Raw genomic sequence first — 15,923 nt, 5'->3', positions numbered from 1 at the left:
TCTCACTCGGGGTGTCAACAAGCAGTGGAATGACCAAAGAAAGGTCACCAGTGGAAGAAAAGAGCAAGAGAGTAGCACTGACATCACGTTGAGTGGATGGAAACCCAATTACAGCCATCCAAAAAGTAACAGATGCGGGGCTGTCATTTAATTCTTAAAGCCGCATCGTGTAGCTTTTTAAAAAAGTAAACTCATCCTTTGTATTATAAATACTCATTAATGGTTGGATAAACATGCGGTTCAGACAGCAGCTGAGTCCACTGGGGGCCCAGTGACAAGTGTGGGATGAACCCCTGAATTAGCGCGACATCCCCAGGGGTAGTGCCTGCTTCTTCCTTTTTGCCTGAGTGTCAGGGATCCACACGCAGGTGCATTTGAGTCTTCGGGCTTCCAGGCCCCTTTCTCTGTTCCCAGCTAAACAAGCACCCGTGTGTGTGTCTCCAGATGCAGAAGGAGCTGAACTGAATAACAGGATTTTGAAAATGTGATCCAGGTCAGCTTGTTCTGCGAAAACGGCAGGTGCAGGTTGGCAGAGTGCGACCGCACCTCCCGGGCTGACATCACTACTTGACAGCCACAGTCTTGAGGTGACACTGGTGTGATTACCAAGCTTTTGTTTGAAAAAAAAAAATCATAAGAATGTATGTCAGTGAGTGACAGCATTGCATTCCACTCAGCGCCTAGAAGCTGATCTCCCAGTGCAGAGCCAGGAGCTGTCAATTGCGTGGTGTCCCAATTAGTGACGGGAGTTCTCGGCCAGGGAGGGAGCACAGCTGTGTCCCGGGCCTCAGCACAGACGTCCTGGGCAGAGCTCAGTGGTGAATGCTCGGCTGGAGAACACGGCCTCGTTCCCACGGGCCATATTGCTGTGTTGGCAGCCGGGGACCCCGAGTGCCAGGCGCCTGCTGCTCCCAGAAGGATGGGCTGTCTCTTGCTCACATTTCACTAGGAAGTCAGTCACGATCAGCACCTTCAGCCAGACGCCCCATCTGTCCCGTGGCACCAATAACAGGAGCCCGGCTCCTCCAGCCTCCGACGTTGAGAACAGACACCCTCGGCCACCGGGCGCTGGAGGCCATGGCGTGTGAATTGTGCCCGGTGGAGAAGGAAGGGGACTTGGCATTTGTAATGTCCTTCTGCCCGGCAGTCTCAGGGCTAAAGGGATTTAAATCTTATAGAGGATGGGAAGATTCCTGTATGTAAAAGGTCGGAGGTCAAGCAGCATGATTTAGTCAGAGGACACCAACTGACATCCTTGAGTAGGTGATGACATCACAGGGCACCCCCATGGAGGGCTTGCTGTGACCTTGCTCTTCTCCTGAGGGGCTCCCCATCCCTTCAAAGCTGGACCCCACCATTTCGATCAGTATGCCTTTATGTTCTTCATATGGGATTTTTTTCCACCACGGAATTCCTCCCTCTCACCCAGGTCCTTATTTTGTTCTAACCGAAAAAAGAGAGAGAGAAGGGGACATAGGTTTGGGGGTGGATGGCAACAAAGAATTCAGATTTCCCTGTTTGAAATCTTACCTCTCTGATCATTGTAAGGGTTTTGTTGATGAGAGAGAGAAACAAAGAGAGAGAAACATCAGTTTATTGTTCCACTTATTGATGCATTCATTGGTTGATTCTTGTACGTGCCCTGATGGGAGATCAAACCCAAAACCTTGACGTGGTGGGACAACGCTCTAAACAACTGAGCTACCTGGCCAGGGAGTAAAGGGTTTTGTAATATTATTTATTTTAAACTAGAGGCCTGGTGCACGAATTCATGCACCAGTGGAGTCCCTCAGCCTGGTCTATGGGATTGGGCTGAAACCGTCCCTCCAACATCCCCCAAGGGATCCTGGATGGCAAGAGGGCACAGGCCAGGCAGAGGGTCCCCACCAGTGCATGATCGGGGCCAGGGAGGAACTGCGGGAGAGCTCCTGGGCATGTCCATCCGGTCTCACTCAGTCCCAATCGACCAGACCCCAGCAGCAAGCTAACCTACTGGTGGGAGCGTCTGCCCCCTGGTGGTCAGTGCACATCATAGCCAGCAGTTGAGCGGCCTTAGGATATCATACGCTTTGATTGGTTAAATGGACAGCTGGACACTTAACATATTAGGCTTTTATTATATAAGATGTCACATCCAGAGAACAACAAAAATCGAATTGATGAGTTTCCATTTCACTAGAAAATTGCTTTTGATGGAATAACAAACCCTGCTTCACTCCGCCCGCATCCTGGAAAGCGCGTGCTGTTTTCTGTGTGTGGCCGTGGCCGAGGGAAGCAGTCATCTGCACAGCCAAGGCCTGAAGGAGGCACAATGACTGGTAGCTGGTGCTTCTGAGAAGCCGGGGCCCAGGGACTCGGGTCCCAGCCAACGCCGGGGTTAGAGAACACAAGTTGCAGGTGAATCCATGCTTCCTAGATGCAGGCCACCTGCAAAGCCAGCTCCAGCACGGGGGCGGGGGGAGGGGGGGGGCTCTGCAAGGCCTCAGCAGCGGCGTCACTCAGCGCATCTAAACCATTCCTGAGCTGCCCTGTTTCAACTACAGCACACACTCAATGTTAGTTTCAGGCGTACAGCACAGCAGTTAGACATTTATGTGATTGACAAAATGACCCCCCAATAATTCCAGTACCCACCTGGCACCATACATAGTTATTGTAATATTGACTATATTCCCCATACTGTGCTTTATATCCTGTGGCTATTCTGTAACTACCAATTTGTACTTCTGATCCCTTCACCTTTTCACCATCCCCCCACCCTCTCCCGTCCAGCAACTTCCTCCACGTTCTTCTTTGTGAAGACAGTACCCCAACGCTCAGGACACTGGGCGCGTCTGGGGTTTATCGAATGGCAGCTGACGGGATGTCAGGTGATGAATTCACTTGGCATGCAGTTGCCTATTTGTCTGGTTTGGATTTCAACTTCCCCAAGAAAATTACTCCGATTTCTGCTGTGCCAAGGCACCTGTTTATTCAAACAGCCGTGCGCTCCTGCCTGCCAGGTTTCACAGAACAGGCTGGCGCTGCTGGGGCGCCTTCCCAGAGGCAGGAATGACAGGAAGCAGTCTGCCAGCCTCTCGCTGGGAGCCCATTCAACTCCGTCTCCTCCACGAAGGAGAACAAAAGGACAAGGTTGCAGTAATCCTCGAGGGCCAGAGAAATATTAGGGCAGCTCAGACCAGTCGCTGCTTAGAAGGCAGGGGCATGCTGGTAGGTGGGAGGGCGAGGAGAGGAAAAGAAAAAGAACGCAGCATTCTTGCGGATCAAGTGCTCAGATTATTTTTGCTGCTGAGACCTCTTATGACAAACATCTAAGTGTTGCCTTTTTAGGTCACTCAAGGCCCATTTCTGAAGATCAGCCCAAGCTACACAATTACATGGGTGATGTTTAATTGAACTTTTTTAAGGCTTGCTCCTGTATCCTCATAAAATACCGTCACTGACAAACAATGTGAAGAATGTTATTATCTAAACGAAAAACAAAATCTTCAGGTTTTCCGTGTTAAAAAAATAGATGATAAATCTGTCTGAACACTGAGATAATTAGATTTCGTCTTAGTACCTTTACCATATCATGTTCTGTAACCGCCACAATAGTAACAACAATTTCATTTTCCTACTGACTTGAGCATTGCAGGTGGAGCGATGCCTGGTGACAGCACGCATCCTCCGCTGAACAATTTCAGTGACATCCCATCGGTCCCTTTGCCTCTATAATGATCTGGTCTAGGAGCCTGGCACCAGAAATCACCTAAAAGGAGAAAAATGGGCCAATCTTCAGGCCGTCTTCAGTGAATCAGTGTAACGAGCCCTCCACTGCATGCAAAGATGAGAATTCTAATGTGTTCGTAAGTGGCCTCTGGATGGTGCATTTCCAGCATTTCAGGTTACTGGTGTTGCTGCAGGGATACAGTCAGAACATTAGATGTGTTACTTATCCGCGTCCACTATTATGAGGGTTTGTGACTCAGCCTTCATATCAGGTTTAAAAATACATTCATATGCTGCGGATAAAAACAGCATTGATGGAGGACCCCATCATAGGAATTAGGAGGCACTGCCATCCATAAGGGTAATGGAGAAGGCTTGTAAACACGGAGATGCCTTAGCTTATTATCAAGAGAATCCTTTCATGAAAACGAAATGCATTTGAAATGATGATCTGTTAGCAACAGGACCTACCAAATGGGAAGAAAAAAAATGACCAAACTCATATACTGGAGTGTAGAGCAGATAATGATGTAGAGAATTTCAGGTTGCCATGGAGACGTTCTCTGGCTCATTGGCTATGTTGCTGCCATCAGAAGCCACCACTCTCTTCTAAGCTCAAAATGAATTCAGTGCTATTCAAGGGGAATTCATTTTCCTTCTCCCATGTGCCTAAAACTGCAGGGTGGGAAAGATCAAAGAGGCCACAGTGTCGTCCCTGCTGAAATGTACCAGCTGCCGAGTTGTGTGAATGCAATGACTGTAGCCCAGGGTAGCTCAGAAGATAACTGAATGCCCAGAAGTGTAGTGTGAACAAGAGGTAATGCCTCAGATTAGGAAAGAAAGACGTGAGAATGGACCAAAGTAACCAAGAAGGCCTCGTGGCAGTAAAACCTGAGGGATGGGTGATAGTTGGCTCGTAGTAGGACTCAGTGAAGGAGCAGAGAGGGGAATATTCCAGACAGGAGAAAAAGTGGGAGCAGAGCTGCTAAGACAGGGACGACATGGTAACAAGACAGTGAGGAGGAGACCCTTGTGGTTGGAGGCCTTGGTGAGTGAGTGACAGCTGGGTGAGATTACTGGAGGCCTGAGCTGAGATGTCCTGGGCACTGGAGAATGGCTGTAGGTCTGTGGCAGGCTGGTGAGGTAAGGAAAGCCATACTGTACAAACATTGATCAGGACTAAAGTCCAAGATAGACTGGAGGGGAGTGAAACTGTAACCCAAGGGAGGTGCGGGCGCCTAGATTTCTGTGGTGGATGTTTCCTTGAGAAAAGAAAGGGGAATTTATTTACAAGAAAGCATCCATGGCATTTCATAACAGGGGAGAAGTTGATGGAAATACTTGGACTCCTCTTCTGAACAAGTGGGCTCTGGGACCACATCTGAAGCTCAGGAGCCTGACCTGGGTTTGGGCTAGCAGTGGAGTTTGGTCTTCGTCTTCACCACATGAAACAAAGGGAAAACCAAACAAGAAAGCAGAGGATTTTTTTGGTCAGTGAAACTGCTCTGTAGGATACGAGAATGGTGGATCAATGTCATTAAACATTTGTCAAAACCCATAGAATATACAACATCAAGAGTGAACACTAGAGTGCACTATGGGCTTTGGGTGATAATGATGCCGGTTCATTGATTGTAACGAATGTACCACTCCTGTGGAGGATGCTGATAGTGGAGGGATGCTGACAGTGGGTGTGTGAGGCAGGAGGTGCATGGGAACCCTTTGTGCTTTCTCCTTCCTGTCAACCTAAACTCGCTCTAAAAAAATAAAGTCAGTTCATTAAAAACCAACAACAAAAATCATGTAAATCGCCAGAGTTGGAATCAAAAGACCTAACAAACAGCCAACATGTGTTCAGAGGTCAATATGGGGACAGAGAACTTTGGAAAACAACCATGTAAAGGCCACTAACGCCATTCAAACGGAAGAAGTATGGACATCTAGGAAGGGAACTGGAGAACCAGAGTCCGTAGGACCAGGGCCCTCAATGAAGGAACCTGCAGGCCAATGGAGACCCGCCAAGGTGAATGGGAGTTTGCAGGCCTGAGTGACAGGAGGAATGGCAAAGGGAAGATGAGCCAAAACGGAAGTTTTATTAATGCATCAAGGAAACCCTGCAACTGTGTTCCTCATTTCTTTGTTGAAGTTGAGTATTTCTAGCGTGGTACCACAGTCCTGACAATATTTTATGCTTCAATGGTTTGTGACCTATGACCAGTTTGTTTCTTTGATTGATTAAAACCATTAAAATGAGCATAATCGTTTTGGATTGCAGTGGTATCGGCAATATGATATTCATGGTTTTTCTAAGCATTTTGACCTTTTCAGATAAAATGTCACCTAATATTTGACCACCTAATATTGCAGTGAGAAAAGAGACCCATTAGAATCTGAAAAAGACAGTTCAGAATAAGCATGTAACAGTAGGTTAAACAGTCCATGGTTCATATCACTACCTACATCTTACCGCTTTCAGGGCGTCCTGGCTTATATTGGGTATCCATGAGTAAGTCAAGTTTATTGACTACATGAAGACCTATAATACCACAAAAAAAGTTTAGGCTGATATCACCTAAAGTATGCAGATGTGTAAAAACTATCAGACTAAGCATTTAAAGGTGCAGTGTGATGAGTACCTCAGTGTAACTTGAAGTTACACGCACACTCGGATCATGTCCCGGCAGAAGCAGTGCTGGCCAGGGTGTTGCTTTAATAATGCACGGCTACTGCTCCTATTGACCAGCCAGCTAATCAGAGCTGTAGAGAACCAGGCCACGACTGCGGTGTTACAAGGTAGACATGGTTTTACAGTTAATTTCCTTCTGCCTGGAATGGAATCACACGGCATTGCCTCTTTTCATTTCCCACTGCCACGCTTTAAAATAATTACTTATGGGTACATGTAACTCTACCTTTTACACCTGTAAATGACACAGATTTTCATAAGGATACATATATATGCTCACCCATGCAATTATTATGAGGTATATTTTGCAATCTTTACATTAAAAAGCCATTGTTTAGTGTAAATATCACAAAGTAAGTTTTTTACTTGTTTTCTTAGCCATGCAATAAAAAATCTGGTTCAAATCAGGCACTGGGGAGCCATGTGAAAATCACTGCAAATGCAGATGATCGGCATAGACTGTGTTTTGAATTGCTAACTTAAGCGAAATATAATCGTGGTACTTTACCTACGGGCAGTGATTTGGAAATGTGAAAAGTACCTGCTTCCCTATTAAGCAGAGTTTTGAAATTGTGGTTTAAGTTTGAGCAAAAGGAAGGAATATTTTCAGGAGACCTTACTCTTCCACAGTAGTAACATTTGGCATCATCCTCTCCTTGTAGGCCACGCAGTGCAGATTATTTTATGCAAGAAGCTAAGCGGATGAAGCATAAGGCAGATGCAATGGTAAGTTCCTTTTCTCTCCAGATATGTTTTTCCAAATGATGTTTGTACCGCACCTTCATCGCTGGAGCAGTGTAGCTGGGGTAATTATAAAATCTATTACAAGGATGGCTGAGTCTGTTAAATGGAGAAATGTTTATATAATCAAGCACTCATCACCCAATAAAAGTATGACTTCAACCAATAATGCCTGACAGGGAGAAAGCCCTGGAGAAATGAATATTTTATTTTAATCCTAAGTTTTGAATAGTAACTAGAGGTAATGGAGAGAGTGGGTAGCATTTTTTTTTCTTTAAAAATAAAATCTTAAGTTTGCACTTTTCTGTCATATTAGCCTGGCCAGCCCTTGGCGTGGTCGCAGGATCTAATCCCTTTTCAAAAAGACTTGTGCTCTTCATGGGTATCTGCCAAAATGAATACGTCTCTGAAACTGTACAGCAGAAACTGTTATAACGCACATAAGCCTCTAGAGCAGTGATGGTGAACCTTTTGAGCTCGACGTGTCAGCATTTTGAAAAAATATACGGTCATTCTCTAGAGCAACAGTTCTCAACCTGTGGGTCGTGACCATCGGAAAACACATATAGCATATCAGATATTTACATTATGATTCATAACAGTAGCAAAATTACAGTTATGAAGTAGCAACGAAAATAATTTTATGGTTGGGGGTCACCACAACATGAGGAGCATTAGGAAGGTTGAGAACCACTGCTCTAGCGTCACCATGACTTGATGTTTATTAAAAAAATAATGTTTCTTACTTGGATAATCTCCTGTTTTGGAAAGCTTGAAGCTGTTTAGACATTAGATTTTTTTTTTTAAACGTACATGTGTGTTTTTTCTAAAAGCCATCATATGGTTACCGCATCTTGAGGCCTCGTCCAAAGGGACTCTTTCCTCAGGGAATGCCAGCTCCACTCCCCACCAGCACGTATAACTGAGGCTGGGGAGCTGGAGATGGAGAAGGCATTTCAAATGGCCTTTGTCGTATTGTTCCAGTGTTGCAGGTGCCCAAACCATAACAGCACTCCGCTCCCAAAGCTACCGATGTTGCCCCTCAATATTTACTTGTCTGAGGATCACTGCTAGGTTCATCAGTGCAAGGGACATAACCAGAGTGTCAGAAAGTAGAGAAGGTGCAGTTCTTGCCCTCACACTCCCACAGGCTGATGAAGGGTTCTGGTCGCCTGAGGGGCTGAGGCCAGGTCACTGTTGGAGAAGAGCAGCGAACTTAAAAGCAGAATGAAAAGTTCTGCCTGAATCACCAGGGTTACTAGGATTCTTCACTCAGTGTCACCTTGTCCATCCCGACACAGCTTCCGCCAGCAGGCCTGTGTTCCCACCGGTCTCTAAGCAGACCTTGCTCACGCCAGCCAGCAGGCCTGTGTTCCCACCGGTCTCTAAGCAGACCTTGCTCACGCCAGCCAGCGGGCGTGTGCACTTGTAGAACCTCACACTCGCACACTCACAGCGCGCACATACTTACACACTCTCACTCTCGCCACACTCACTCTCAGCATGCTCCCCAAATCCTTTCCTTCCCACTGTCTCCTCCCCAAGGCCTCCCGCCTCAGAAGCCCCACCACCTGCTCCCTTCCTGCCATCTCATGTGCCTTGGACGCCTGGCTCTGCATTCCAGGTCACTCACAGGCTGCTTTGCACTGTGAACTGTCCTGTGGGCGCACATTTTTTCTCTCTAATTGTATTATATGTTCTTGGGAGGAACTTGTGTGTATCGAGTACACATAGGACAGAATTGGGTGCTTCAGGAAATCCTTACTGAATGAAGTGGCTTCTTTAATCTGAAAGCGTTGCCAAGAAATCTTACTGGATAGCCTATTAGGGTTATCAGCTGTTTAAAATTTGATTTGCTAATGAGGGAGTATTTTGCTCTACATTCTGTTTTCTAAGGCGTCATTATCAATGAGAATTTTTTTTAGAGGCAAGACGTATTAGTAATTAGAGTATTTGTGTAATTCTGTTTTGATTCACGAGTGAATACTGGAGAGATTATGCGATTCAAACTTAAAATATGTAATTATCTGCAGAGAGTAGCAAAGTATGGAACCAGGAACTTGATGTGTAAATTTATATTTAATAGAACCTAAGAATATAAAGCTCATTCTTGCTATTGTGGGGAAAGATTAACATCAATTTAGACAACCTCATATAATCCAAAAAATGTTCTTTACTAAATATCAACTCTGTATCCCCTTTTAGCTAAGCTGAAAAATTGCCTTGAGTTTTATCTCCTCCCCTCACTCTCATCCCTGACTGGGGTTCTGACTATGAAAGACATAACTACACACACACACACACACACATACACACACAATAGGAGGAAGGCATGGAAAAGGAAATGTCAGATAATGTAAAATACAAAAGTACAGGTTTATGCTGTAAATCATCAAAGTTGAAGTATACAAAAAAGAGTATGAAAATTCTTATATGGAATCATACCTACCGACTTCGCTGTGTATTTAGCAGAGCGTGGAGGAACAGGAATGAAGCTGCCACGTCCCTGGGGGTTGAAAGAGGAGCAACCATGAAGTTCTGAGCAGTTCTAATTGGCAGTTGTTACATAGATTTGGTACAATTCTGTCTGTAACCATTCACTCATTTTCCCTAAAATAGTGGCAATTTATGAAGATAACTAGAGGAGGAAGTGCCCCATTTCTTTTCCCTCTCAGTTCCATTCACAGGATTTTAGAATTCAAAAGTTGGATTTCTCAAATGAAGTGTCTAGACCAGGGGTGGGCAAACTTTTTGACTCGAGGGCCACAATGGGTTCTTAATCTGGACCGGAGGGCCGGAACAAAAGCATGGATGGAGTGTTTGTGTGAACTAATATAAACTCAAAGTAAACATCATTACATAAAAGGGTACGGTTTTTTTTGTTTTTTTTTTTTAGTTTTATTCATTTCAAACGGGCTGGATCCGGCCCGCAGGCCGTAGTTTGCCCACGGCTGGTCTAGACTGTGTGACAATAATGTTTAAAATCTGTACTTAGGGAAAACACTGTGTTAACTCTGTTGAACAGGTGGAAAAGTTTGGAAAGGCTTTGAACTACGCCGAAGCAGCCTTGTCATTCATTGAGTGTGGAAATGCAATGGAACAGGGCCCGATGGAATCCAAATCTCCATACACGATGTATTCAGAAACAGTGGAACTCATCAGGTAAGTGCTATGTTTTCTCGCTGGGCGGGTGGGGTTGGGGAGTGAGGAATGGTGTAAGCACTCTGAATACAGAGAAAAGATGTCAACCTGTAGTACCAGCTACTAAGAACCTTGTTCATCTCCGAAAGTAAGGATGTAAGATTTTGCATGACACTTTCAGCATCCCCTGCTTCCTTTGCCCTCATTATGATGAGGCAGGGCAGCTCCTATAATCCCTTAATTCTGTAGGAAGGAAGCTGAGTCTGGGTGAGATATGAATGCCCACTTCACCCAGCAAGGAAGTAGCAAATTTTTAACTCACTTCACTTCTATGCTGCTTTTTTTTTAATCTGATTCATGTTGGCGTAATCTCAATTCTAACTCCATCAATAATGATTCAGAAGTATTTAGTGGAAGGAAAGCAGATTCAGGGGATTTTAGGGAAGGAAATGTATCCTATGATTTAATATCTCAGAGGTCCTGGCATTGTCCTAGTGTAAGACTTAGATGTGCACATCATTCCCCAACCTGGGTTAAGGCATGGCATGTGAGCAGAACAGGGTTTCTGATGGGGGCACCTGAAGGGGTGGGTGGGAGACATTTCTTTTCCATGATGGAGACCTGGAAAGGCACATCCTTATCATCTCATTAATGAACCAATAAGGGCATTTCAGCCGTTAACTCTACTGAGAACCTTTGTCATATGATTTATGTTTTTAGCAAGTTCAACTTCTTTGGATAATTTCTAAAACCCATTACATAAAATAATTCTTCCCAAAACTAACAGAAATAAAAATCTCACTGAATGGGCTCAGTAATATATTGGCGATGACAGAGGATAGAGTCAATGAACAGAAAATAGCATTTACCCAATCTAAGTAACAGAGAGAAAATAGACTGGAAAAAAATTCATAGAGCCTCAAACACAATGACAGAAGATCCACATATGTATCATTGGAGGCCCAGAAGGAAAGGAAGACAGCAAGACTGAAAAGTATTTGAAGAAGTAATAGCTGAAACTTGCCAATTTTGGCAAAAGATATAAACGTACAGGCTCAAGAAGCTGAGAAAAACCCAAATAGGATAAACCCCAAGAAATGCATATGAAGACACATCATACTACATTTCTGAAAACTAAACGCAAAGAAAAAGAAATCTTGAAGGCAACCAGAGAGAAATGACATGTTACTGTAGGGGAACACCAATTCAAATGACAGCTGACTTCGCATCTGAAACCGTGGAAGCCAAAAGAGAGTGGCACAACATTTTTTTTAAGTGCTGAAAGGGAAAAATAACCTATCAATGAATTCTAGATTCAGTGAAACTATTTTTCAGGAATGAAGAGGAAATAAATATATTATCTGACTAAGAAAAGCCCAACATTGCAGATTAGCTAGAGGAAGTCCCTCAAACAGAAAGAAAATGGCAAATAAAAAGGAATCTTGGAGCATTGTGAAAGGACAAAGAACAGCTGAAGAAGATATGTGCAGTAAACTATCTCATGAGTTGTATAAATCATACGTGTTGATTGAAACAAAAAGTATACCACTATCTGATACTCGAGACAATGTTATTTAAAAGTGGAGAAAGTAAAGGGACATAAATAGAAGTAAGGCTTCCACACTTCGCCAAAAGTGGAGAATGTTGATATCAGTAAATTGTGATGCCTTATGTGTATATTGTAAAATCCACAGCACCCACTGTGAAAACTATGCAAAGAGATACACATGAAAACACTACAAATCTGCATGTTGTAGAGATGATATAATAATAGTATCGTTTCTTGAGCAATTTACAACAAGCTAGTTCATTATCTCAAGAGCTTTCCAAATACTATCTCAGTTAATTCTTACAAAAGTCCTATGTCATTAGCAGTATTAGTTTTACTAGATACATAAGGACATGGAAGCTTAAAGATACTAGTTTACCTACACTCTCACAACTAATAATTGTCTGCTGGGATTTGGACCCAGGACTCCCTGACCATTCCACATACTACTTCAGCTCTCTCAAAGAGTCTGCAAGTAACTTGGTATGTTTTTGGAGAGATGGCCAGAGTCCCAAGAAATAAATGTGATTAACTATTTCAGTTTATAAAAGCCACTAATTACACACCCAGGACACTTACACTACTGTCCAAGTAAATATTGTCACAATGAAAAGGAGGTAAGACCAGGCATTTATCTGAGCATAGGAATGAACATTTTTTTCTGGAGATTGGCCCAGAATAGTTGAACTTTGCCTCCATCTTGTCAGCCACTCAGCTGTAAATCAAAATTTGTAAAAATGGATGTGTCACCATATACGTGGAATACTTGAACTGGCGTCACTCTTAACCATCTGTAGCATTTGAATTTGTATCATCAAAGAGCAGAAAGTAGCTAGATGGTTATAAAAATCATTTTGTCCTAGGCATCACAGGAATATAATGCTACAGGAAAACAAGGCAGCATCGGGTAGCTTTTCAGAAAGAATTATCTGCAAGCACTGTGAAAATCTAAGTATTAGGCAGAGAGGACTTCCATCATAGAAGATGTTCTATTGTTAATATGAAAGTTATTTTTAAAAATTTTCTTTGGATGGGACCCAAGATGGCAACGGATAAAGCGGAATCTACATTTACCCCTCCCAGGACCAAACTGGAGTTACATCTAAATTATAGAACAATCATCCTGAATAACCAGCTGGAGACAAGCTTGAAGAGGAGTCTTATAACCAAGGATTTACAGTAGCCACATCGAGACTGGCAGGAAGAGTGGAGACGAAAAGGGCTGGCCCATTCCCATGGGTGGCATCTGAGATCCCAGAGGGATATCTCAGCTGCAGAGGTTCCTTCTGAGGAGCGTGGGGTCTCAACCCCACACCAGGCTCCGCAGACCAGAGCATCAGAGCTGGAACGGGCACTCTCATAACACTGGGCTATAAAAATCAGGGATTCTGTCCACCAGGGAGAGACAGAAGTCTGCTAGAGACACAGGTGCCCCCTTAAAGGGCCAGCACATGAAATCCTGTTCACAGCAACTCACCCTGGGCTCCAGCAGAGTGGACTTGAGTAGTGTGAGGAGAGACTGGGCTTTGTGGCTCTGGGGAGAGAGCTAAAGAGACAGCTGTCATGATCCCTGTGCTGAGTCCCTCTCCCACACCCTAGATGCCATCTTTCTTTTGGCAGAGCACTCCCCTCCTTAGGACATGAACCTGGGTAAACGCAATAGCCCCACCCTCCGGAATCCCTGTCTCCCATCCGGTGGAGCTCACACCCTGCTGAGGACTCAAATGCCTTGACAAGAGTATAGATATCCAGGCAGACTCAGGGTATCAGTGACTGAGTTGTGTGGCCCTGGAGTGGGGCCACTCCTCCCTCCTTCCCCCAAGCCTGACCAGCACTTCCTCACATGGGAGATCCACTAGTCCCACCTTCCCATCTCTCAGAAGCCCTACCCTGCTCAGCTCCTGGCAGAATCTGGGACATACTGAGTTGTGTGGCTCTAGGACAGGGTCCATTTTTCTTTCTTATGCCTGACCAGTGCAGGGCCCTCCCTTCACATGGCCAAACCGTGGTCAGTTTGGGCCTCATAACCCCTGCTGGCCTCACCCTGAAAATTTTCTAAGACCCTGCTTCACCAGAAAGGTCTGTAGTTACCCAGCAGGTGGCAGCTAGACTTGGTATACCCTAGGACTTTTGCTGAGTGGCCTCAGACCCAGCACTGGCTCTATGATTGAATGTGTTACCCATCTAGTGAACACTATTCATACCTGGTGACTCACTGAGAAGCTACCTATTAAACTCAAGTACCATCAGAGGCTCCTTCAGTGACTGAGCCTGACAGGCTGCCAGCAGGTGGAGACAGGCAAAGGTGGATATCAGGGTGCCTTGGGCCTTTTGCTGACTGAACACTGGACTCGGTGCTGGTGCAAGCCAGCCTTGGTGTACAGCTTGGTCCTTTGCACACATACCCAGGTATAGCAGAGGCATCCAGAAACTGGATCCCCATGTAGCTCCAAACAAGTTTCCCACGATCAGTCATAGGCAGTGTTTGATATTGACCTGCACCAGTCCCTCCCAAGAGGCCCCAGAACCAACACACCCAATGGCCAACTTCAGACAACATCAGAGCAGAATCTAGATAGCTTTACAAGTGGCTTAAGTGAGATCTCTGCAGGCACCAGACCCTGCTGAAGCAAATTCTACTTAGTGTGGTCAGCACCTACACAGCAGCTAGTACACTGAGCCTCACAGTCAAACAGCCTGAGAGTCAAACCCACACAAAATGGGCCAATAGCAAACTCATGACTTAATTACAACAGGAGGGCTCACATAGCCCACACAAAGGACATTCCTGGAACACCCAGCTCAGTTGATTAAGGAGACTGTGCCACTGGATCCCACAGGACACCTACTACATAAGGCCAGGATACCAAGATTTGGAGACATAAGAGATATGCCTAATACATAGAAAAAAATACAAATAAGCAGCCAAAATGGGGAGAAAAGGGCCCTAAATGAAAGAACAGGAGAAATCTCCAGGGGGAAAAAAAAGAGATAAATGAAATGGAGGTAATTTATAAGATACAGAGTTTTTAAAAATGTTTATAGGGATGCTCAAGGAACTTAGTAAGAAGTACAACAACGTGAAAAGGGACAGAAAAATCATTAAAAAATCCAGTCAGAAATGAATACAATATCTGAAATAAAAAATACACTAGAAGGAATAAATAGTAGGTTGGATGAAGCAGAGGATCGAATCAGTGATTTAGAAGACAAAGTAGCAAAAAGCATCCAATCAGAGCAGCAAAAAGAAAAGAGAATTTTTAAAAATGTAGATAGTTTAAGAGACCTTTGGGACAACATGAAGCATAACAACATCTGCATCATAGAGGTACCAGAGCAAAGAATTGAGAACCTAGTTGAAGAAATAATGACTGAAAACCTCCCTAACTAGGTGAAGGCAAAAAACAGACTAGTCCAGGAAGCACAGAGAATCCCAAACAAGACAAATCCAAAGAGGCCCATACCAGAACACATCATAATTAAAATGGCAAAGGTTAGTCCTGGCTGGGTGGCTCAGTTAGTTGGAACATCATCCAATGTACCTAAAGGTTACCGGTTTTTATTCCTGGTCAAGGCACATACCTAAGTTGCAGGTTTGATCCCCAATCAGGGTGTGTGCTGGAGGCAACTAATCAATGTTCCTCTTTCTTTCTACACTTCCTCTTTCTCTAAAATTAATAAAAATATATCCTTGAGTGAGGATTTAAAAAATAATAATAAATAAAATAAAATGGCTTTGGTTAAACACAAAGAGAGAATCTTAAAAACAACAAGAGAAAGATAGTTACCCATAAAGGAGCTCCCAAAAGACTGAAAGCTGATTTCTCAACAGCATTTCAGGCCAGAAGGAATTGGCATGAAATATTCAAAGTAATGAAAAACAAGGACCTACAACCAAGGTGACTTTACCCAGCAAGGCTGTCATTTAGAATTGAAGGAGAAGATAAAGAGCTTAGACAAGAAAAAGTTAAAGGAGTTCATCTGGAATAGTTCACTGTTTTCCCCGCTACCTGGTTCACTCCTATTCACCCATCACAGTTCAGCTCGGATGTCACCCTCAAGACCTTCTCTGCCTCCTGGACTTTGTTCCTCTCC

General features: G+C 44.2%; 1 protein-coding gene across 1 annotated transcript in view; it reads left to right on the top strand.

The window, feature by feature from the left end:
• Positions 1-15,923, top strand: part of AFF3 (AF4/FMR2 family member 3) — a 443,373-nt gene that overhangs the window by 412,534 nt on the left and 14,916 nt on the right. Inside the window, 2 exon segments of the mRNA XM_015561811.1 lie at positions 7,060-7,123; positions 10,164-10,300. Of these exon segments, the coding sequence (XP_015417297.1) occupies positions 7,060-7,123; positions 10,164-10,300 (201 nt within the window).

Source organism: Myotis davidii, unplaced genomic scaffold (assembly GCF_000327345.1).
Source record: "Myotis davidii unplaced genomic scaffold, ASM32734v1 scaffold1011, whole genome shotgun sequence".
Lineage (NCBI taxonomy): Eukaryota > Metazoa > Chordata > Mammalia > Chiroptera > Vespertilionidae > Myotis > Myotis davidii.
Note: the sequence above shows the minus strand (reverse complement) of the source record. Positions and strands in the feature narration are given on the sequence as shown.